Source organism: Lepus europaeus, chromosome 4, assembly GCF_033115175.1.
Source record: "Lepus europaeus isolate LE1 chromosome 4, mLepTim1.pri, whole genome shotgun sequence".
Lineage (NCBI taxonomy): Eukaryota > Metazoa > Chordata > Mammalia > Lagomorpha > Leporidae > Lepus > Lepus europaeus.
The window spans coordinates 69,298,567-69,322,088 of NC_084830.1; the positions used below are offsets into that span (position 1 = coordinate 69,298,567).

Sequence of the window (23,522 nt, forward strand, 5' to 3'; positions counted from 1 at the left end):
ACAACTTCTTGGTTCTTAAATTTATGTTTGATTTACATTTTTAAGCTCTTCAGTTTAGAGCCATTTGTACTACAAACAACAGCCATCATCCATTATTTTACTGATCTATATATAGACCTATAGATAAAGGATGTTTTCCTTCAGTGTTTTGAGATAACTGGGATTTTTCATCTTCTGTCAAGCTAAATCTCTTCGTACAGATACTATAAGCAGATGAAATCTCATTTGTTTGGTTTACTTCTCCAAGTTTCTAAATAGTTAAATGGTATAATACTCTGAAAACTGTGCTACAAGATTACATGAGATTGTTATTTATGGATAAATGGATTTTCCAATTCAATAATTTTAAGACATCTGTTGACCATAAACTACTTCACTGGGATTTAAGAATGATCCTGTTGTTGTTTTAAAAACATAACCCTCCATTCCCCATGCATACCTTCTAAAAGGTTCCATTTAAAGATATAACTGATGGTGTTAGGTAGGAAGTCAGATATGAGCTTATGTGTGTGTGACAAAGGCCTAAGGAGACATTTAGGTCCAGCATATGCATCTCAAAGGCATCCCGATACCCTTTGTTTCTGGGGCAGCCCAGTATTGGCATCCTGCCCTGCCCCTTCTACCCGATAACCTGCCAGGTGGGGGTCCCCGCCCCTTTCAAATATCCTGCTCCAGATCCTGATCCTCCAGAGGGTCCTGCCCATCCTTCCCCTAACCGGGGAGACGCCAGCCAGGCTTCCCCCTGTCTGATAACTTCAGGGGGAAAGTCTTTTGTTTCAGGAGGAGATGTGAGAAGACAAAGACCCATCCCCTTAAACACTGCCCCCGCCCTCCGCGTGCCTCAACCAGACAGCACGCTCAGCCCTCTGCCTCTCTACTGAGCCGCCCACCTGGCCTGGCCAGGTGTACTCTCTGCACTCAACCATGTAACCCTGCTCTCTCCCAGTCTGAGCGACTGGGCACTCTCTCTTAGATTCTGTCTGGTGAGGTGTCCCTGCCTAATAAACCTTGCTATTTTACTTTCCACTACTCTGTCTCACGCCTGAATTCCTTCTTGTGCAAAGACAAGAACCCTAGCATTCACCCATAACAATGGGAAAATTGAAAATGGTCCCACAACCTCGTCTTCTGCACCCCAACGCCTCTCCTCCCCTACCAAACTCTATTTAAACTACCATACAGAAAGGAAAAAAAAAAAAAAAAAGATTTTTGCAAAGGCTTTGTCTACCACATCAACTAAGAAAAAGCCTATCAGACAAAAGTCATTAATTAGTTCTACAGACCTCGGGTCGTCTGTAACTATTTTCCTTTTGTGGACATCATTGCACAACGGTGTGGATTGCGCAACCTGCAAGGGTGTCTTGGCCCTAGCAGTCTCTTCATGCCACTCTCCCCGAAAACAGTGGAGGGCGAACTTTATTTAGCCGCATCAGCCTTCCTGGAAAGGTGCCTGCCTACCTAACCACAGGAAAGCAAGGCCCGAGAGAGGGAGGCGGGGGCGGCGGTAGGGAAGGGTGGAGGCAGGCCCCGAACCCCCAGGATGGCCCCGGCAGAGTAATGGTGGCAGGCGCCCGGACTTTCCGCGAGCGCGCAGAACCCGCAGCGCGGAGCCAGCCGGGGGGCGGCGGGGGCGTGGCCAGCTTTCAGTAAACAGTGAACGCTACCGGGAAGGGAGGAAATGAGGCCAGCGGACCGCGCGCGCAGCGGAGATGCTCTTCAGCATGCCTCGCCACTTTTCACAAAGGGCTAATGGCGCCTCTTAAAGAGCACGGCTTTGTTAGCAGAGAAGCCGCACTCTCACATTATAATATTTCCTTTGCAGTCTTCCACCTCTGGCTGGACCCCCAAACACGAGGAAGGGACAACCTCTTACCATCCTCAAAATTCTAACACACAGCTCGAGAAACTACAAGCCCCAGGATGCAGTGCTGCCTCGGGGCGACAAACGTCCCCTCCACAACCCCAGAGAAACTACAAATCCCAGGATGCAGTGCTACCTCGGCCTCCAGAGCGCCTCTTGGAGGATTCCGTCCCAGCAGAAATTGGAGCAGGTCGGCACTGCATGCTGGGAATCCAGAAGCCCTAGCATCGGATTGGTTGAGATTCGCCAGTGACGGCTCTTACGCGAGCGACTGTTATTGGGGAAGAAGGAAAAAAGGGAGTGCTACGCACTTCCTCCGGACGGAAGTGGGCGACAGACCCACCAGGTACTAATCTCCCGCGCGTCGCGGAGAGCGGCTGTGACCTGACGGAAGTAATCCTTTAGACTGCCCCGGAACCCACGGGGGTAGGCCGCTGGGGGTGGGGGGGCGGCCCTGAGTAGGGGCTGTGGCGGTTCGCGGGGACCTGGCTGCGGCGGCTGCGGTGGCTGCGGGGTTGTTGAGTGAGTCTCGGGCTGGAGTAGGAGCGGAGCTCCGGGCACGCGGGCTGACGAGCGAGGCTGGGACTGGGCGCGCTCGAAATCCCACTCCCCACCCTCTCCCATCTGGGCGGGGAAGGGACGGAAGCTCTCGACCTCTCCGGGCCTCTCCAACTCCTGTTTGGGGGAGGGGAGACGAGGGCGATGGGACCTGTCCTGGCGTCCCCGGGTGGGTTTGGAAAGAGGTGGAAGGATGGGCGGCAGCCGGTGAGACTGGGTGTTCTCTGGGCTGAGCGCGGGGAGGGTGGCGTTCGGAGCATGGCAACCCTGTCGTTTTTCCTTTTTGCTTTTCTCACGTGAGTTCAGATTCACGCTTTTCAGCCCCCAGAACCCGGAGAAGTTTACCTTCTGGGCAACTTGTTGGGCAATCTCTGCTCGAATTGGTGTCCTGGGGCTTTTGTGCATCAGTCTCCCAATCTTGTCTGAAAGGAGATGATGTCTGATTGTGTCAGATACCCCGTTGATTTCTCAGAGTCCTGGAATCTCTTTAGTAGCCTTAGCTGTGCAGTTTGTGTCTCATTTGGTGCTAGCATTTCTGCTGTGTATTATTTTCATTGTAGAAGCCAGCTAAAATCGGTTAGTCTTTAAAAAATCTCCCTTTCAAACTACCAGGTCTGCTTTCTGATCCCCAGATAGGCTTTTTTTTTTTTTTTCCATTTTCTGTGAAGTGGCCTAGAATGATAAATCTGACCTCATATATACGATAATACCGTTCGTATTGTTGTAACATCGCGGCTCCCATTTGAGTTTATTCATCCGGCAGATAAAATGGCAAGGAAACAGCCCTGGTTCCTGCCATCAGGGGTGTTTGTGTTTATTGCTAATGATTTGGGATTCTTAATTTTTAAATGATTACCTTCTTTTTCTTTAAATATAAGGTTTATATGATAACTCCTATTAAAAAACACATATACATGTACATACATATTTAAGCTGGAGACAGTTACACGATAATAATGTTGTAATATAGGTAGGCAGTAGTTTTGAAGTAGGAATTAAGTCTTCAAAAATGCATATCTTGGATTTTTTGTTTGTGGCTTTTTGTTTTGTTTTGTTTTTTACTAGTTGGCTTTTTTAGTACCGGAAAATAATCAGTAAAGTCTTTAATTTACATGCATATGCATTAAGGTATTTCAGCTAAGCTGCTTTTCCATTGTAAAATAAGTTTATTCAGGGATGCCTGAAATATCAAGACTTGGTGAATAGAAAACTGATAGTGAATATACTAAGTATTAGGACAGAGCTCCTGGCTGCCGGTTTACCCCTTCGGATGCCCACAATGATGAGGCTGAGCCAAGCTGAAGGTGGGAGCCAGGAACTCAGCCCAGGTCTCCCACATGGATGTCAGGAACCCAGTTACTTGAGCCTTCACTGCTGCCTTCCTAGTGTGTTAGCGGGAAGCAGGATGCCCAGAGGAGTATCCGACTCAGTCACTGATAGGGATATGAGTGTCCTAAACTGGCATTTTAACTGCCAGGCCAAGTGCTTAACCCTCCCTCCCCCCATAAATATTTGTTATGTGCCAGGCACTATTGTAGCCCTCCCACCGTGGAACTTAAGGAAAGAGAAGATATCTGAGTAAGAAAATGCAGTTTTATGCAGCGATAAGTGTGAAGAAAATATAGCAACTTCGGGGGTTGGAGTAACTGGGATGGGGGTGTCTAATTTTGATAGGATAATCAGGGATGACCTCTCTGAGGGGTTGATGTTTTGCCTGGCGAGCTAAATGGTAAGAATGATGTAAAAGAATTACTTTAGCTTAAACAGCAGATGAGAAACCTTGAACTAGGCATGAACTCGACCTACTCAAGGAATCTTAAGGCCATTCTGGCTGGAGCACAGTGAAAGAAGAGTGCTGGGAGGTAAGATCTAAGTGGTACAGGAAGTAGATAAGATGAAGCATTTGTAGTCCTTATTCTAGGGAGTGACATCTGATTTATGCGTTAGATGGTTGGTTGCTGGGTGGGAAAGAGCAGCTAGGAGGAAAGCTGGGAAACCAACTTGTAAGGAGGCTATAGATGTGGTAGCCTAAACTAGAGGTGGAGCGTTGGAAGTTAGAACCAGTCTGATTTGGAATGTAATTTGGACCTGGCATCAGATGGGCCTTGCTTTCACCCTGGTACCAAAAAAAGAAAATTTTTTTGAATAATCAACTGTCTTGCATGAAAAGAAATATCATGTACTGAAATTTACTGAAATTGGAAAGACTGGGGAAGGAGTATCAGTTTCTTTTTTTTTTTTTTTTTTTTTTTAAAGATTTATTTGCTGGTTCATTCCCCAAATGGCTGCAATAGTGAGGGCTGGGCCAGGCTGAAGCCAAGAGCTATTTCCGGGTCTCCCACGTAGGTGCAGGGCCCCAAGCACTTGGGCCACTTCCCACTGTTTTCCAAGGCACATTAGTGGAGAGCTGATTGGAAGTGGAGCAGCTCATATGGGATACCAGCCTCTCAGGCAGGGGCTTTACCTGCTTTGCCACAATGCCAGCTCCAAGCATCAGTTTCTGAGAGAGAAATCAGAAGTTCTGTGTGGGACCCACTAAGTTTGATAACTACTAAGATAGCTGAGAGCATTTGCATTAGGCAAATAGTGTATCTATGTCTGGCAGTCTGGAAATCAGAGTAGGGAGATAATCTGAGAATCATTTTATAGATGATATATTTTTCATATTGTTTTAACAGATTTATTTATTTATTTACTTGAAAGGAAGGCAGAGTTAGAGAGAGAGGGAGAGACAGAGAGAGATCTTCCCATCTGCTGGTTCATTCTCCACAATGGCGGCAATGGCCGGAGTTGGAACAGGCTGAAGCCAGGAGCTTCTTCTGGGGTCTCCCATGTGGGTAGAAGGACCCAAGCACTTGGGCCATCTTCTGCTGCTTTCCCACGCATGTTAGCAGGGAGTTGGATTGGAACCGGAGTAGCCAGGACACAAACTGGCACCCATATGGGATGCGAACACTGCAGCCAGTGGCTTAACCCGCTACCACAGCGCAAGCCCCTTATAGATGGTACTTAACCCTGTTGCCTGGAAGACATCAGTAGAAAATGTTAATGGAAAAGAGGGCAGATGACTAGAAGCACTCAGTCACTCAGTCAGAAGAGGAGCCAACTGTGATAAAAGCAGAAAAGCCAGGAGAGTGACATTTGAAATACTAAGGAAGAAAATGTTTCAAGGAGGAGGGAGTAGTAAGATATGTAAAATACTGCTAAGAATTAAATGAAGTTTAAAAATTGACCAGGGGACCAAGTAGTTGAAGTTTAGTAAGAGCCTCTTGAGCAGACCAATAGACCAAATGTCTGAGCTGAGTGGGTTAAGGAAACATGGGTGGTAGTTGGAGGGAAGAGGTGGGGATGTTACAGTGTGGGGCTGGATGTCATGGCAAGAGAAAGACCTTAGGTAAGAGGGAATGAGACTCAGTGGTTAGGTGGAAAGGCTGATCTTGGATAGGAAGGATGGTTTTTATTAAACTTTTGAAATTATAGACAGTATATGCTATATAGGTATAAGTATTTTTAGTCTGAAGGTACAAAGACAGGCAGTTGAAGTGATTAGAATTTACTTTTAGGCCACCCATTCAAGGGTTATTTTTTATTATTTTATGATATACAGAATCTATGATTAGATGCACATTATATTTTGGGAATATCTGCTTATACTTTCTAAACTGAAAGAAAGCAATTTGGAGATGTTGTATGATAGGGGGATCAAGCAGTTTTTCAGGGTGAGATAGAGTAATTCATGGGAACCTACAGTACCCTGAAGCCCTGAAATTCTGTGTTTTATGTGAGTAACTGCTTAGTAAAGATGTCAAGTTGAGTTCCAGGCAGCTGATGTAGGGGAGTATGAATTTCAGATAAATAGAGCTGGAGAGACTTTTAGACATAATTGATTCCAGTTCCCTCATTTGGAAGGTGGGAATCAAGTCCTAACATTTAATCCATCTGAGTCTCAAGATAGAAATGTCTAACAGAGCAGAAATTCAGATGTGAAGATGTTTCAGTACACATGAGGTAGCTGTTGAGATTAATTTAACAGAGCTATTTCTTATTTTATTTTATTTTATTTATTTTTTGACAAGCAGAGTGGGCAGTGAGAGAGAGAGAGAAGTCTTCCTTTGCCGTTGGTTCACTCTCCAATGGCCGCCACGGCCGGTGCACCGTGCTGATCCGAAGGCAGGAACCAGGTGCTTCTCCTGGTCTCCCATGGGGTGTAGGGCCCAAGCACTTGGGCCATGCTCCACTGCACTCCCGGGCCACAGCAGAGAGCTGGCCTGGAAGAGGGGCAACCGGGCAGAATCCTGCGCCCCAACCAGGACTAGAACCCGGTGTGCCAGCGCTGCAGGCAGAGGATTAGCCTAGTGAGCCGCGGCACCGGCCAGCTATTTCTTAATTTCTTCATGGTTAGAGACCCCTTATGAAGTTTGATGAAAGCTATGAACCTTCTCATTCCCCTTACTCTGAACTGTACGTGTGCACAAAAATATACATGCATATTGAAGAGTTTGGGATTTTACTGCTTCTTAATTATGAATCTCTGTGAGGGACTGCAGATTGAGAACCTGCTAGAATGGAGTTAGCAAGTAGCAACCACAGGCCAGCAAAGTCAGCCCACCACCTGTTTTTGTTCCGGCCACAGCCAGGAATAGTTTTGACATTTTTTAATGGTTGAACAAAAATTCAAAGGAAGAATATGTTTTACCAGTTATGAAATTCAAACTTCTATGCCCATAAGTAAGTTTTCTTAGAACATAGCCACACTAATTTGTTTACATCTTGTCAGTAGCTGCTCTTGCTCTCCATTCACAGAATTGAAATAGTTGTGACAGAGACCATATAGCCTACTTAAGCATAAAATATTCACTACATGGCCCTTTACAGAAAAAATTTTTTGCTCCCCACTAAAAAGGTAAGTTCCAGGTTGGTGGTGGGTTATTTATGTCAAGCATTTAGAACAGTGCTTGGCACATGGTAGGCCCATAATACCTGTGGGAATGAACCTCTGTCAGACATAGAAACATAATAGCTAGTGTTTTGATGTGTTTGTTGTGTGCCAGGCACCAGTGCTTTATATATAAGCTTGTTCTTCAAAACAACTCTGTAAGGTGAATCCTATATTCTTCCCATTTTATAGTTGAGGAATCTTCGGCACAAAGAGGTTAGATAATTTCATCCAAAGGGACAAATTTCCTCGAGCTAGAAATTAGCCAAGGGGAATGAAGGGTTCTAAAGTATACTACTTATAAGCATGAGGGGTCTGCCTTCAGCATAGCAGGTTAGGCTGCTGCTTGGGTCTTGCACATCCTCCATGGGGAGAGCCTGGTTCCCTCCTTTGAGTCCCTGCTATTCTGCTTTCATCCCAGCTTCCTGCTAGTGTTGTATCCTGGGACCAACTGGTGATGGCTCAAGTACTGAGTCCCTGCCACCCACGTGGGAGACCTGGAGGCTCTTCCACCCAGTCCTGCCTGTTGCAGGCATTTGGGAGTGAACTAGCCAGCAGATGAAAAATCTCTGTCTCTGCCTTTCAAATTAAGCAACAAAAATAAGACTACTTTTAAGTACGACATTCTGAGTAAGACTGAAATAAAGTATTTGGGAATGATAGAAAACAGCAGGAAAATGGTTCAGTAGGACAGATGAAACAGGATGGAATAGCAGAGGATTACATGCCTGCCCTGGTGTTATTACATGAGGCAGCCAAGACCATGTCTTGATTCATGTCCCAACCTGTGTGCTATATCCATCATACTCCTATTTGATATGCCCCAACTGCCCAATTTCTTCTGCCTCTCTCCCTTTCCTGTCTGACTTACTCTTCTGACCAAACTGGTCTCCTTGTTCTCCCTCCTTGAAAGGCTCTCGCCCACATAACCATGACTCACCCTGACGTTCTTCAGGTCTCTGTCAAGTCTCAGTGAGGCCTGTCTTCACTGTTCTGTATGAAACAGTAACCTCATCATGCTTCCCTACTCCATTACCTTTACCTTACCCTCCTTTGTTTTTCCCTGTAGCACTTCTTCCATCTCACGTATTACTTTGTTATTGGTTTTTTGTCCCATGAATCTTGAGCTTTCATCTCCATGTCTCCAGTGCCTAGGACAGCACCCTGGCATACTAGCCCTTAGTAAATATTTGTTGAGTACGTGAATTTGTAAATGAGTTTTCTGCAACAGTGAGTTACTTTGTGTGTCCCCAAACTGTCTCACTTGGCTCATAATGTTTACATTGCCTGAATCACCTTGTCTTTCCAGTATAGCTTGATAAAAACACATCTGTCCATGGAGATCCAGATCAAAAGCAACATGCTTTTTGTGCCTCTTCACTTCAGTTTGCTGTTGCATTGCAGATCTCTAGCCTCATGTTTGCTCTCTTTGGGACAACCAACCTATTTGTTCCCTGTTAGTATCTGCATATCCAGAGGATTGGGGTTAATTTTAATATCACTAAATCTTTTCAAAGGTTAATTGCAAAACTACACTGATTTGATATTTTTGAAGTCAGATTATCTAAACTTCAAAAAGCCGTCAGTAAGAACTTTTTAAAAAGTTCCTACATTTTCTGTCAAAAAAAAAAAAGTTCCTACATTGGCCTTATTTTTAAAAAGTGAAGTATAACCTACATATAGTAAAACACTCATTGTACCATTTAGTTTTGACCAATGCGTAGGAAGACTGTGAACATTTTTATCATTCCAAAAAGTTGCTCGTGCTCCTTCCTTATGACCTCTCCTTCAGAAGCAATGACTGCCCTGCCACCATAGGTTGTTTTGCCTATTCGGTAATTTCACATAAATGGAATAATACAGTAGGTGTTTTATATTCATTTACATTGTGTGTGGCAGATCATCCCTTTTTACTGTGACTAATACTCTGTATGAACATATCACGATTATCATTCTCCTGTGATGGACATGTAGGTTCTTTTTCTTTTGACTAGTGAATAAAGCTTTTATGAGCATTTTTGTGGACAAATTATTTCCTATTTCTTGGACAAGTACCTAGGAATGGCACCACCAGGTCATAAAGCTAGAAGTTTTGAGAAACCGCCATATAATTTTCAAAAATGACTGTTCCATTTACATTCCCATCAGCAATGTGTGGGAGTTCATTTGCTCTACATCCTCTGCAATATTTCATGATGATAGTCTTTTTAATTTTAGACATACTGTTAATGTGCAGTAGTATTTCATTGTGGTTTTTGCATTTCACTGATAACATTGTACACTTATTGTGTATAGTCAATGCTTTACCCAGCTTTATTTTATTTTTATTTTCATTTTAATTGAAAGGCAGAGAGACAGAGATCTTCCATCTATTGGTGGTTCAATCCCTAAATGCCCATAATAGCCACAGCTGGGCAAGGCCTAAACTGGGAAACAGGAATTCCATCCAGGTCTCTCACATGGGTGGCAGTACTTAAGCCATCATCTGCTGCCTTCCCAGGGTATTTATTAGCAGGAAACTGAATTGGAAACAGAGCTGGGAGTTGAAGCAGGCACTCCAATACAGAATGGATGTCAGTATCCCAGAGTTTGGACTGCTATACCAAACACCAATCCCTCTTTTGCCCAGTATCAGTTGTGGGTGGGTTTGTTTGTTTGTTTGTTTGTTTTATTTACTTTACCAGATATGTATGAGGATACTTTAGAAAAATTGTGGAAAATGGCATTAAAAAGTAAGTTCAGAGGTGGGCATTTGGCCTAGTGTTTGAGACACCAGACATTCATCAGAGCCAGAGTGTGTGGGTTCAATACCCAGCTCTGCTCCTAACTCCAGCTTCTTGCTAATGTAAACCCTGGGAGGCAGTAGTAATGGGTCGAGTGGTTGGGTTCCTGCCACTCACATGGGTTGAGGTCCTGGCTCTGGCTCTGGCTCTGACTCCAGCCCAGTCCAGTCCTTGCTTATGCAAACATTAAGGGAGGAGCCAGTGGGTAGGGGGCATTTGTGCTGTGTCTTTGTCTCTCTGCCTCTCAAATAAACACGTTTTTAAAAATAAGTTTATTTCAGTGCAAAGAATTTTGAAGTCCATGCATAACTTTTTCATAACAGCATTTTTTCATCAACCTTTTGAAGACCCCTGTTTTTGTGACTGTTTTTCCAATTTGTGGCTTGACTTTCATTTTCTTTGTTTTTTTGTTTGGCTGCCTTTCAAAAACAGAGAGAAAGTATGGGGGAGGGGTGGATCTTCCATCTGCTGGTTCACTCCCCGAATGCCCACAACAGTCAGGGCTGGGCCAGGCCAAACCAGGAGCCAGGAGTTTTTTCCATATCTCCTACATGGAAAAGCTCAGAACTCAATCGAATCACTTGAACCATCTGCTGCTGCTTTTCCCAGGCCATTAGCAGGGAGCTGGATTGAAAGTGTGAGGCAACTGAAACATGAACTGGCACCCATATGGGATGCCACTATTGCAGGTAGTGTCTTTGGCTGCTTTGACACAATGCCAGCCCCCTAATTGGCATCTTTTTTTTTTTTTTTTAAAGATTTTTATTTACTCATTTGAAAGGCAGAGTTAGAGACAAATGGAGAAAGTCTTCCATCTGTTGGTTCACTCCCCAAATGGCCACTGAGCTGATCTGAAGCCAGAAGGGTCTTCTGCATGGGTGGAGGTGCCCAAAGATTTGGGCCATCCTCCTCTGCTTTCCCAGGTGCATTAGCAGGGAGCTGGTTTGGAAGTAGAGCATCTGGGACTCGAACCAGCACGCATATGGGATGCCAGCACTGCAGGCTGGGGTTTTAACCTTGCATGCCACAGCACCAGCCCCACCTAACTGGTATCTTTAACCATTAGGTTAAATCCCTGCCCTGCTGCATGGTGTTTTGTTTTATTTAATCTTTGTTTATTTGTTTTAATTTTGTTTGAAAGATAAAGATCTTTCATCTGCTGGTTTACTCCCCAAATGTTCCTAACAGCCAGGGATGGGCCGGGCCAAAGGCTGGAGCTCAGAATTCAAGGGGTATTTGAACCATCACCCCTTCCTTGCAGACTTTGCATTAGCAGGAAGCTGGATCGGAAGTGGAGCAGCCAAGGATAGCACTAGGCACTCAGATGTGGGATGCTGGTGTCCCAAGCGGTGTCTTAATTGCTGTGCCATGGTGTGTTTTGATATTGAAGTTTCTGCTTTCTGGATGGATATCCGCTTGTTGCAGCTTTAATTGTTGGAGAGATTTTACTTTCTAGCCATATACTTTGATTGCTAACTACTCTTCCAATATTAGGAATTAGGAAAACTATAGTTATCTGTATTTTCTTTTTATTATTATTATTTTTATTTAACAGGTAGAGTTATAGACAGAGAGAGACAGAGAGAAAGGTCTTCCGTTGGTTCACTTCCCTAATGGCCGCCACAGCCACCGATGCGCCGATCCGAAGCCAGGAGCCGGGTGCTTCCTCCCAGTCTCCCGTGCAAATGCAGGAGCCCAAGCACTTGGGCCATCCTCCACTGCCCTCCTGGGCCACAGCAGAGAGCTGGACTGGAAGAGGAGCAACCGGGACTAGAACCCGGGGTGCCGGCATCACAGGCGGAGGATTAGCCAAGTGAGCCACGGTGCCGGCTGGTTAACTGTATTTTGCATGTATAAGTTGATATGAAACAATTGTTACCACCAAAACATAAATAGCAGTTCTCAGTATATGCAGACTATTTAATATCATTCTCAGTATATGCAGACTATTTAATCTTAACTGTGATTGTTGTGATCCACACCACCCTATTTCTCATTGGTTATTTGTAGGCTTTTTGGTTTTTTTTTTTTTTTTTTTTTTTAGAATTATTTTATTTATTTGAAAGAGTTACAGAGAGAGGTAGAGTGAGAGAGAAATCTCCATTCTGTTGGTTCACTCCCCAAATGACTGCAATGGCCAGATCTGAGCTGATCAGGAGCCAGGAGCTTCCTGCGGGCCTCGCACACAGGTGCAGGGGCCCAAGGACTTAGGCCATCTTCCACTGCTTTCCCAGGCCATTGTAGAGAGCAGGATTGGAAGAGGAGCAGCCAGGACTCACACCGGCACCCATATGGGATGCCAGCGCTGTGGGCTGGGGCTTTAACCCGCTCTGCCACAGTATCGGCACCTATTTGTAGTTCTTAAATCTCATTTCTTCACTCAAAAAAATTTTTATTTATTTATTTTATTTTAAAGTCAGAGTTACACAGAGAGAGAGAGAGTCTTCTATCTGATGGTTCACTCCCCAATTGGCTGCAATGGCTGGAGCTGCGCCAATCAGGAGCCAGGAGCTTCTTCTGGGTCTCCCACGCGGGTACAGGGGCCCAAGGACTTGGGCTATCCTCCACTGTTTTTTCAGGCCATAGCAGAGAGCTGGATCGGAAGAAGAGCAGCCAGGACTCAAACAGCCGCCCATATGGGATGCCGGCACGTTGAGCCAGGGCGTTAACCTGCTGTGCCACAGCACCAGCCCCTAATCAAAATTCTTTAAACTCCCTTATCACAAGCAGATCGCAGAACTGGCATTTGTGAGGGTCTGTTACTAGAAATCAAGCTCTGCTGATGAAACAGTATTTTTAGAGGAGTTATTTCAGTAGTAAACGTTTGACCATTAGGGACAAGTCAAGCTGTTGCTAATTGTTAATCATCAGAAAGACTGAAAATTGAGATCAGGGGTGGGGAGGGGGGTGTTGTGGACTAGCAGATTAAGCTGCCACTTGTGATGTCCACATCCCATTCAAGAGCGCCTGTTTGAGTCCCTGCTACTCTACTTCATACCCAGCTTCCTGCTGATGCATCCTGGGAGACAGCAAGATGATGGCTCAAGTACTTGGGCCCTGAGGAGTTATGAGCTTCTGGCCCAGTCCTGGCTGTTGGCGAACATTTGGGGAGTGTATAAACCAATAGATAAAAGATACATTGCTGTTGCTCTGCCTTTCAGGTTGTTGAACATCAAAATTTTAAAGAAGAAAATTGAAACCAGTGCTTTTATTTTAAATAACCAAATAGAATCTCAGTAAAAGCAAAGAACCCACTTTGACCCACTCACTGCTGCTGAAGACAAAACTTGTTCTGAAATTCAGAGAGATTTGGAAGCAGGTTTTAATCTTAGGAGATTTGAGGACATTCTCAAGTAATTAACATTTTCAGATATCTAAATTAGTTCCAGTAATCTTACACAGGAATACATATTTTATATACTTGCATGCATTATTAACAGTTTATGATAGTAGATGCATAACTGTGAGACTGGTGTTTTAACTGTCCTAGTATCATAAAGCATGACTATTCCCCGAAAGTCTTTTAAAATTAAAAATCAGTTTAAAGTTCGAATTTATACTGGCTAAGTTTATTGTGAAAGACAAAACACCTTGACTGTGTTCTTCATTCCCTCTCTCTAAATATAAGGCAAAATATTTCAATAAATTTGAGTCAATGTATTCTAGAGGAACAGTTTCTATTATGATTGTCTAAAAATACTAAATTAATAAATTCCAGTAAGATAAAATTTGAATCAGACTTGTGCCACTGGCTAACATAATCTCAGCATGTGCTAACTAGATATGTGTAATTTTGATAAATTATTGTAAGAAGCTTTGCTTTGTTAACATTACCCTGTAACTGTCATTGTGCTGGCTGTGTGGGTCATAAAGAGAGAAAACCCTTCCATACCTTGTGAAAACTTACAGCTGGTTAGGGCGTCTACCCAACATAAGGCAGCTGTGAATCATTCCGATGTATAGTGAAGAAAACTAAATTGCACAGTGGAGATTAAAAAGGAAGAAGGACCACTAGCTAAAGATAGTAAGAATGTTGAGGCAAGAGTCAAATACAAGAGGACTGCTGTGAGTTGAATAGGCTGACATGACAATTTCAGCTCTTCCTGAAAGATATAAATTCAACCGTGGTGTTAACACATTCTGGTGATATTTGGATGTCTTAGCAAAAAATGGAAATGTGTCCTAATTCTGTTAATTTGTGTTACAAAGCCAAAGCCTCTAGTCTACTTTCCTCTCCAAATAGGCCTGGATATTAGATTATTTTTGGCTTATTTATCTTCAGAAAATATAAAATTAATAGGTAAGATGCCCTATTTTGTGTAACTAGTATCAAACTGTGGCTCATTATAACCTACTTTAATTTTTCTTTAAAGCTTTTATTTATTTATTTGAAAAAGGAGAGTTATGGACTGGGAGGGGGATCAATCTTCCATCTCCTGATTCACTCTCCAAATGGCTGCAACTGCTGGTGCTGCACCAGGCCAAAACCAGAAGCCCAGAACTCCATTCAAGTCTCTCATGTGGATGCAAGGGCCCAAGCACTTGCAGCCATCTTAGCTGCTTTCCCAGGTGTATTAGCAGGGAGCTGGATCAGAAATGGAGATATGGGACTCAAATCAGCACTCAAAGAGGGTGCTGGCACTTCGGGTGGCAGATTGACCTGCTGTACCACAATGCTGGTCCCAATATAACGTGCTTTCATTTTATTTTTTTAAGACTTATTTATTTATTTGAAAGGCAGAGTTACAGACTGAAAAAGGGAGAGACAGACAGACATCTTCCATCTGCTAGTTCACTCCCCAAATGGCCCCAGTGGCCAGAGCTGGGTGGATCTGAAGCCAGGAGTTTCCTCTGGGTCTCCCACATGGGTGCCAGAGCCTAAGTACTTGGGCTATCTTTTGCTGCTTTCCCAGACACATTTGCAGGGAGCTGGATCAGAAGTGAGGCAGCCAGGACTCAAACCAGTGCATATATGGAATGCCAGCTTTACCTATTCCACCGCAGCACTGGCCCTTAAAAAAAAAAAAAAAAAAAAAAAAAAAAGTTTATTTTGGTGATCTTTCCATGCTTTATTACATTTACAGAGTTATTCTTTTTCACTACCTCATATTTCATAAGTCTGATGTTTTTATTTAGCTCATTCTCTAATTGATTAACTTTTTAAAGTTTGAATTTGCATTTTGCTGGTTGAAGGTCTCTCTCAGTTCCTGCAGCACATTGGTTCTGGGACCATCCCTCATCCCTGTGGATACCAAAATCCACAGGTACGAGCAAGTACTTCAAAACCTTCATGGAACAATGAAGTAAAATATATTATTATAGTGAAGAATTTTATTGAAATACATGAATATTTTTAATGTGCATTTTCCATGAATTTTTGAAAACCCTCATAAAATGCCTTATTGTATACTTCAGATTCTCTAGAGTACTTACAGTACCCACACCATGTAAGTGCTATGTAAATGGTTGTTACATTATATTATTTAGAGAATAATGACAAGGAAAAAGATGTATATATGGTCAGTTCAGACACAATTTTCTCTTTTTTAATGTTTTTGATCCACAGTTGATTGAATCTAAATGCAGGACTCAGGATGGAGTTCCTGTCTCTTCACTTCAGCTTAAGCCAGACCTAACCATTGCACCATTTAAGGATTGAACTGGTAGATGAAAGCTATCTCTCTCTCTCTCTCTCCCCTCCCAACCCTCCCCCTTTTCTCTTTTTCCTCTCCCTCTTTGTCGATCTGCCTTTCAAATAAATGAGTCTTCAAGAAAACCAATAGGAAAATAGATCCCATTCATAATGGAAACTATAAAGTAACTAAAAATAGACCTAATACGAAATGTGTAAGAACAAAATAGGGGACTTAGCTAATCACTCATATTTCTCATACTGTTATAATTTAAGCAGTGGAGATATTGATCAGCTATAAACCAATCAATGAAGCAGAATATGGTCTAGAAATACATGTAGTATGAGATGACACCAGCGTTGTGGTGTAGTGGGTTAAGCCACTACTGCAATGCCAGTATCACATGGATGTGGGTTCAAGACCTAGCTGTTCCACTGCCAATCTAGCTCCCTGATAATGCGCCTGGAAAGGCAGTGGAGGATGGCCCAAGTGCTTGGGTCCCTGCATCCATGTGGGAGACTTGGAGGAATCTCTAGGCTTCTGGCTTCAACCTGGCAAAGCCCCGGCCATTGTGGTCATTTAGATAGTGAAACAGGGGTGATGGAAGATATCTCTCTCTCTGCCTCTCTCTCTTTCTCCCTGTCTCTCTCTAACTTTGCCTTTCAAATATATAAAAAAGGCCGGCGCCGTGGCTTAACAGGCTAATCCTCCGCCTTGAGGCGCCGGCACACCGGGTTCTGGTCCCGGTCGGGGCACCGATCCTGTCCCGGTTGCCCCTCTTCCAGGCCAGCTCTCTGCTGTGGCCAGGGAGTGCAGTGGAGGATGGCCCAAGTGCTTGGGTCCTGCACCCCATGGGAGACCAGGATAAGCACCTGGCTCCTGCCATCAGAACAGCGCGGTGCGCCGGCCGCAGCGCGCCTACCGCAGCGGCCATTGGAGGGTGAGCCAACGGCAAAAAGGAAGACCTTTCTCTCTGTCTCTCTCTCTCACTATCCACTCTGCCTGTCAAAAAATAAAAAAAAAAATAAAATAAAATAAAATAAAAAAAAACAAATATATAAAAAATTTTTTTTCATTTATTAAACTTTTATTTAATGAATACAAATTTCCAAAGTACAGCTTATGGGTTACAATGGCTTCCCCCCTCCCATAACTTCCCTCCCACCCGCAACCCTCCCCTTTCCCGCTCACTCTCCCCTTCCATTCTCATCAAGATTCATTTCCAGTTCTCTTTATATACAGAAGATCAGTTTAGTATATATTAGGTAAAGATTTCAACAGTTTGCCCCCATATAGCAACACGAAATGAAACAAATACAGTTGGAGTACTAGTTATAGCATTAAATAACAGTGTACAGCACATTAAAGTCAGAGATCCTACATAATATTATTTTAAAAAATTAATTAATTTTCTATGCCTTTTCCAATTTAACACCAGGTTTTTTTTTTTTCATTTCCAATTCTCTTTATATACAGAAGATCGATTCAGTATATAATTAGTAAAGATCTCATCAGTTTGTACCCACACAGAGACACAAAGTGTAAAAATAGTGTTTCAGTACTAGTTATAGCATCACTGCACATTAGACAACACATTAAGGACATATCCCACATGGGATGTAAGTACACAGTGACTCCTGCTGCTGACTTAACAATTTGACACTCCTGTTCATGGCGTCAGTAATCTCCCTAGGCTCTAGTCATGAGTTGCCAGGGCTATGGAAGCCTTTAGAGTTCGCTGACTTTGGTCTTATTCCGATAGGGTCATTGTCAAAGTGAAAGTTCTCTCCTCCCTTTAGAGAAAGGTACCTCCTTCTTTGATGGCCCCGTTCTTTCCACTGGGATCTCACTCACAGCGATCTTTCACTTAGGTCTTCTTCTTTTTTTCTTTTCCATGGTATCTTGGCTTTCCATGCCTACAATACTCTCATGGGCTCTTCAGCCAGATCCGAATGCCTTAAGGGCTGATTCTGAGGCCAGAGTGTTGTTTAGGACATCTGCCATTCTATGAGTCTGCTGTGTATCCTCTAGATGTAATACTTTATCCTTTTTAGTATTTGTTGTTGTTGTTGTTCTAGTTCTAGTGGTTGAACTCTGTAATTAACACACAATTATTCTTAGATGTTTAAATTTTAACTGAAAGTGATCCCTGTTAAATTTAAGAGTGGAAAAAGAGAGAGAGGAGATGTACAATTTGGGACATGCTCAATCGGACTTGCCTCAAATGGTGGAGATAGAAATGTGCCAAGGGATTCCAATACAATCCCATCAAGGTGGCATGTACCAATGCCATCTCACTAGTCCAAGTGATCAATTTCAGTTCACAATTGATGGCTCTGATAGGTCTAAGAGTCAAAGGGATCACACAAACTAGTGTCTGCTAATACTAACTGATAGAATCAAAAAGGGAGAGAATGATCCAACATGGGAAGCGGGATACACAGCAGACTCATAGAATGGCAGATGTCAAATATATAAAAATTTTAAAAAGTGTGTGTGTGAGAGAGAATAAGATAAAGGCAACATTTGAAATCAGATATGGGTTATTCAAAAAACTGATTGCAGGCCAGGCATTTGTCACAGCAATTAGGATGCCGCTTAGTACACCATATCCCACAACACATTGCCTGGATTTGAGTTCCAGCTCTATTCCTGATTCTGACTTCCTGACAGTGCATACCCTGGGAGGCAGCAGGGGATGGCTCAAGTTATTGGTTCCCTGCCACCCATGTTTGAGACCTGATGAGTTCCCTGAGCCTGACTTTGACCCCTACCTAACCTACCCCCAGGCTGCTGCAGACATTTGAAAAGTGAATCTTCAGATGGGAAGAATTCTTTTCTCTTGCCTCTCTCTCACCCCTGCTCCTCACCCCAACCCCAGCCCCTCCATCTTTCAAATAATTAAAAATTTTTAAATGATTTTTTAAAAAAAGAATTTCACAGCAGGCCCCTAGGCTCATTTACATTTTGTTTCTTCCCCCTTTTTTTGTTTTTACTTTTTAAAAAAGGAAGTAGCAATGTGTATATATATATATATGATGCTTATTTTTTTTTTCTAAATTTATATGAAAGACAAGGAAACTTAGATCTCCTACCTACTGATTCAGTCCCCAAATGCCTACAGCAGCTGAAGCTGGGCCACTCCAAAATCAAGAGCCCAAGACTCAATCCTGGTCTCCTGCATGGGTGGTAGATAGCCAAGCATTTGATCCATCACCTTCTGTTTCCCAGAGTGTGTGTTAGCAGAAAGCTAGAATGAGGAGCAGAGTCGGGATTCAAACCCAAGTATTCTGTTAGGGAATGCTAGTGTCCCAAGTGGCATCTTACACTATGCCAAACACCTGCCCCCAGATCTGTAATACTCTTAATGGCACACAGTGAGTTCTCAGATCATTGTTGATGCTGTTTCTTCTGCCTAGGACTCTCTGAACTCACTGCTGCCTGGCCACTGGCTTTCACCTGCCCAGTTCATGTTTCCTGAACTCAACCTTGGTCATGTAATAGATGTTCATATATTCAAACTGAGATTTTTTTCTCTCCTAACCTTATTAGATGATTTATGGGTTAGGTTTCATATGTTTTTCACATCTTCCTAAAAAGAGGACATTTTTTTAACTTTAAAAAATTAGTTATTTATTTAAAAGAGTTACAGAGAGGGAGAGAGAGAAAAAAATCTTCCATCTGCTGGTTCACTCTCCAGATGGCTACAACAGCAAGCACTGGGCCAGGCCAAAGTCAGGAGCCAGAAGCTTTATCTGGGTCTCCCACCTGGGTGGAAGAGGCCCAAGTAACTCGGACCATCTTCCACTGATTTTCCCAGGCCATTAGCAGGGAGCTGAATCAGAAGTGGAGCAGCTAGGACACGAAACTTGTGCCTATACAGGATGCTGGTGTTGCAAGCGGCAGCTTTGCGCATTATACCACAATGCTGACCCTGAAATTTTAACTCTTGATGTTGATTGCTCTTTGTTCCTGGTGGTGGGTCTCTCCCTTTCGCAGCCCCTGTTGTATAAATGGTGGAGTTGATTAAGTTTGTAGAGAAGCTGTAAGTTTGCATGGTTGCTTAGCTACTGCTGGCTAAGTAAACATCCTAGATGTTTTACTCTGGAGATTTTCCAGATAGAAAAGTTGACATTTGAAATTCTTGTACTTTAAGCTTTTCTAACATTTTTCCCATTTTTTAACAGAATGATTATAAAGCTGTATTAACAGGAAATAATAATGGCTTTGATAAATCTTTAATTACCTATCATTATTAAAGATTATATAGTACTATTTTTAAATTGTTATTTGGAAGAAAGAGCAATCTTCCATCTGCTGGTCTACCCCCCCCCCAAATGCCTACACTACTTGGGTTAGGCCAGCAGCCCAGAGTGTAGTCCAGATCTCCCGCTGGAGTGGCAGGTACCCAGATATTTGAGCCATCACCTGCTGCCTTCCAGGGTGCATATTAGCAGGAACCTGGATTGGAAGCAGAGCCGAGACGCAAACCCAGGGACTGTAATATGGAATGCAGGTGTGTCGGTTTCTTAACTGCTGTGCCAAACTCCCTCCCTGTAAAATGACATTGTACAATTTTTAAATTTTAGAGAACTCTCTAAGGATATCTATCAGTGTCTTTCAGGAATAGTGGGAAATAAGTTTAATTTATTTGAGAGGCAGAGTTACATACAGTAAGAGAGAAAGGTCTTCTTCCGTTGGTTCACTCCCCAAATGGCTGCAACAGCCGGATCTGAGCCGATCCAAAGCAAGGAGCCAGGTGCTTCTTCCTACTCTCCCACATGGGTGCAGGGGCCCAAGGACTTGAGCCATCTTCTGCTTTCCCAGGCCATAGCGGAGAGCTGGATTGGACGTGGAGCACCCGAGACTAGAACCGGCATCCATATGGGATGCCTGTGCCACCATGCTGGCTAGCCTCTTTCAATGTTTACTGATCTTTAAAGTAGGAATAATAATTCTTCTGCAGCGTGGCTATTTTTATTTATTTTTAAGTATTTATTTATTTTAAAAAGTCAGAATTCCAGATCTTTCATCTTCTGGTTCACTCCCCAGGTGGCCACAACAGCCAGGGCTGGGCCAGGCTGAAACCAGGAGCCAGGAGCTTCTTCCAGGTCTCCCACACAGATAACAGGAGCCCAAGGACTTGGGCCATCTTCTGTTGCTTTTCCTAAACTGTTAGCCTGGAGCTGGATCAGAAGTGGAGCAGCCAGGACACAAACTGGCACCCATATGAGATCCAACATCATTGGGAGTGACTTTACCCAACTACACCACAATGCCGGCCCCAAAATAGCTATTTTTAAATACGATAATATATGGAAGACATTTAGTGCAGTGTTTACCACTTGTTTGGCCCTCAGATGGTTAGCCATAATATCACGCTGCCACTGCTGCCCTTTTTCTTTCCTTTATCTCACATTAAAAGTGGTACTTTAAATATCTCTCTTCATGGTTCAACCTTTTTTTTTTTTTTTTCTCTAAGAGAGCTACAGGGCTGGCGCCGCGGCTCACTAGGCTAATCCTCCGCCTGCGGCGCCGGCACCCCGGGTTCTAGTCCCGGTTGGGGTGCTGGATTCTGTCCCGGTTGCTCCTCTTCCAGTCCAGCTCTCTGCTGTGGCCCGGGAGTGCAGTGGAGGATGGCCCAAGTGCTTGGGCCCTGCACCCACATGGGAGACCAGGAGGAAGCACCTGGCTTAGGATCGGCACAGCGCCAGACGTAGCGGCCATTTGGGGGGTGAACCAACAGAAGGAAGACTTTTCTCTCTGTCTCTCTCACTATCTAACTCTGCCTGTCAAAAAATAAATAAATAAATAAATAAAGACAGAGCTACAGAAAGAGAGGGGGGAAATAAGAACGATGTTACATCCGCTGGTTCACTCCCCAAACGGCCACAACTGGTTGTGCCAGGTGGAAACCAGGAGCCAGGAACTCCATCCCAGTCTCCTGCATGAGTAGAAGGGGCCTAAATAAATACTTTTTTTTTTTTTTAAAGATTTATTTATTTATTTGAAAGACATAATTGCAGAGAGAGAGAAAGAAAGCTTCCATCCACTGGTTCACTCCCCAAATGGACTCAACAGCCAGAGCTGAGCCCATCCGAAGCCAAGAGCTTCTTCTGGGTCTCCCATGTGGATGCAAGGGCCCAAGGACTTGGACCATCCTTTGTTGCTTTCCCAGGCATATTAGCAGGAAGCTGGATCAGAAGTAGAACAGCTAGGACTTGAACTGGCACCCATATGGGATGCCAGTGATGCAAGCAGTGGCTTTACACACATTGCCACAGCACAGGCTTGAGCCATATTCCACTGCTTTCCCAGGCACATTAGCAGGAAGCTGGATCAGGAGCATAGTAGCTAGGTACTCAAGGCTTTTCTGGGATGCTAGAGTCACAGGCAGCAATTTAACCTGCCATGCCATAATGCTGGTCCCCATTCAGCCTCTTTATACATTGATGTTGTATTTGTTTTTTTTTTTTTTATGCTGAGAGATTAGATAGGTTGTCTTTAAAATTTTAGGTGTATTTATTTATTTGAATGGCAGAGTAAATAAGAGGGAGAGGCAGAGAGAGATCTTCCATCCTCTGGTTCACTCCCCAAATACCTGCAATAGTGCAGGGTAAATTAGGAGACAGGAACTTCATCTGGGTTTCCCACATGGGTGGCAGGAACCCAAGCACTTGGGCCATCATCTGCTGCCTCCTAGGTGCATTAGCAGGAAGCTGGATTAGAAGCAGAGTAGCCTGGTTTGTTTCTTATTTTTGACAGGCAGAGTAGATAGTGAGAGAGAGACAGAGAGAAAGGTCTTCCTTTTTGCCGTTGGTTCACCCTCCAATGGCCGCTGTGGCTGGCGCACCGCACTGATCTGAAGGCAGGAGCCAGGTGCTTCTCCTGGTCTCCCATGCAGGTGCAGGGCCCAAGGACTTGGGCCATCCTCCACTGCCTTCCCGGGTCATAGCAGAGAGCTGGCCTGGATGAGGGGCAACCGGGACAGAATCCGGCGCCCCAACCGGGACTAGAACCCGGCGTGCCGGCGCCGTAAGGCGGAGGATTAGCCTGTTGAGCCACGGCGCCGGCCTAAAGTAGCCTGGTTTGAAGCTGACACTCAGCTAGGGGATGTGGGCATCCCAACCAGCAGCTTAACCCAGTGTATCACAACACCTATTAGTGAAGAGGTTTTTTTAGAGAACACAATAATTAGGATATGCTGTTTTCCTGTTAATGACATAAAAGAGTGTTGGTATGAATGAGATCCTTTGAAGAAATTCTATAGTATGTTGTGAAAATACAAATTACTAAAAGCAAATTACTAAAAGGATTCATGTTTTATTTTGTAAATTTAGGATTTCTCAAAATATACATTTTTAACCTTTTCATTGTTATATTTTAGAACTCTGGTAGCCTGTATGTAGAAGGAATGAAAGCGTAAAATTATAAAGTTGTGTGTACTTTTCTAAGTACAGAGCAAACCTTATCTTTTTGCATTCTCATGGAAGCTTTACTTCCATGTCCTTTGCTGCTTTACCTTATTATCCTTATTCAAGCAAATATTTGCTTAGTGTCTATCTAGTAAATAAATACAGGATACTGCACTTCCTGTGTCATCACCGTGTTGAGTCAGGATACATCCACTATCCAACACGTTGATCTGTAGCAAAGTAAATAGAATATTGTCAATCCTGAAAGTTCACCTGAGCATCAGTGTCCAAGATTTTTACTAGGTTTCCATTAGGTAAGCATAAATGGAATCATGA

At 43.6% G+C, this 23,522-nt stretch overlaps 2 protein-coding genes across 5 annotated transcripts in view; one reads left to right on the plus strand and one right to left on the minus strand.

Annotated features, from left to right (window-relative positions):
- The window catches only part of LY96 (lymphocyte antigen 96), a 51,238-nt gene extending 49,146 nt beyond the window's left edge, over positions 1 to 2,092 (minus strand). The window contains exon 1 of the mRNA XM_062188339.1: positions 1,998 to 2,092. Coding sequence (XP_062044323.1) covers positions 1,998 to 2,064 — 67 coding nt within the window. The 5' untranslated portion in view covers positions 2,065 to 2,092. The remainder of the gene's footprint in view (positions 1 to 1,997) is intronic.
- A 58-nt stretch (positions 2,093 to 2,150) lies between these two features.
- The window catches only part of ELOC (elongin C), a 32,768-nt gene continuing 11,396 nt past the window's right edge, over positions 2,151 to 23,522 (plus strand). The window contains exon 1 of one of the 4 annotated variants that reach the window (XM_062188345.1): positions 2,151 to 2,207. The gene's annotated coding sequence lies outside the window, so the exon portion shown is untranslated. The other 3 variants (XM_062188343.1, XM_062188344.1, XM_062188346.1) reach the window with 3 other exon arrangements.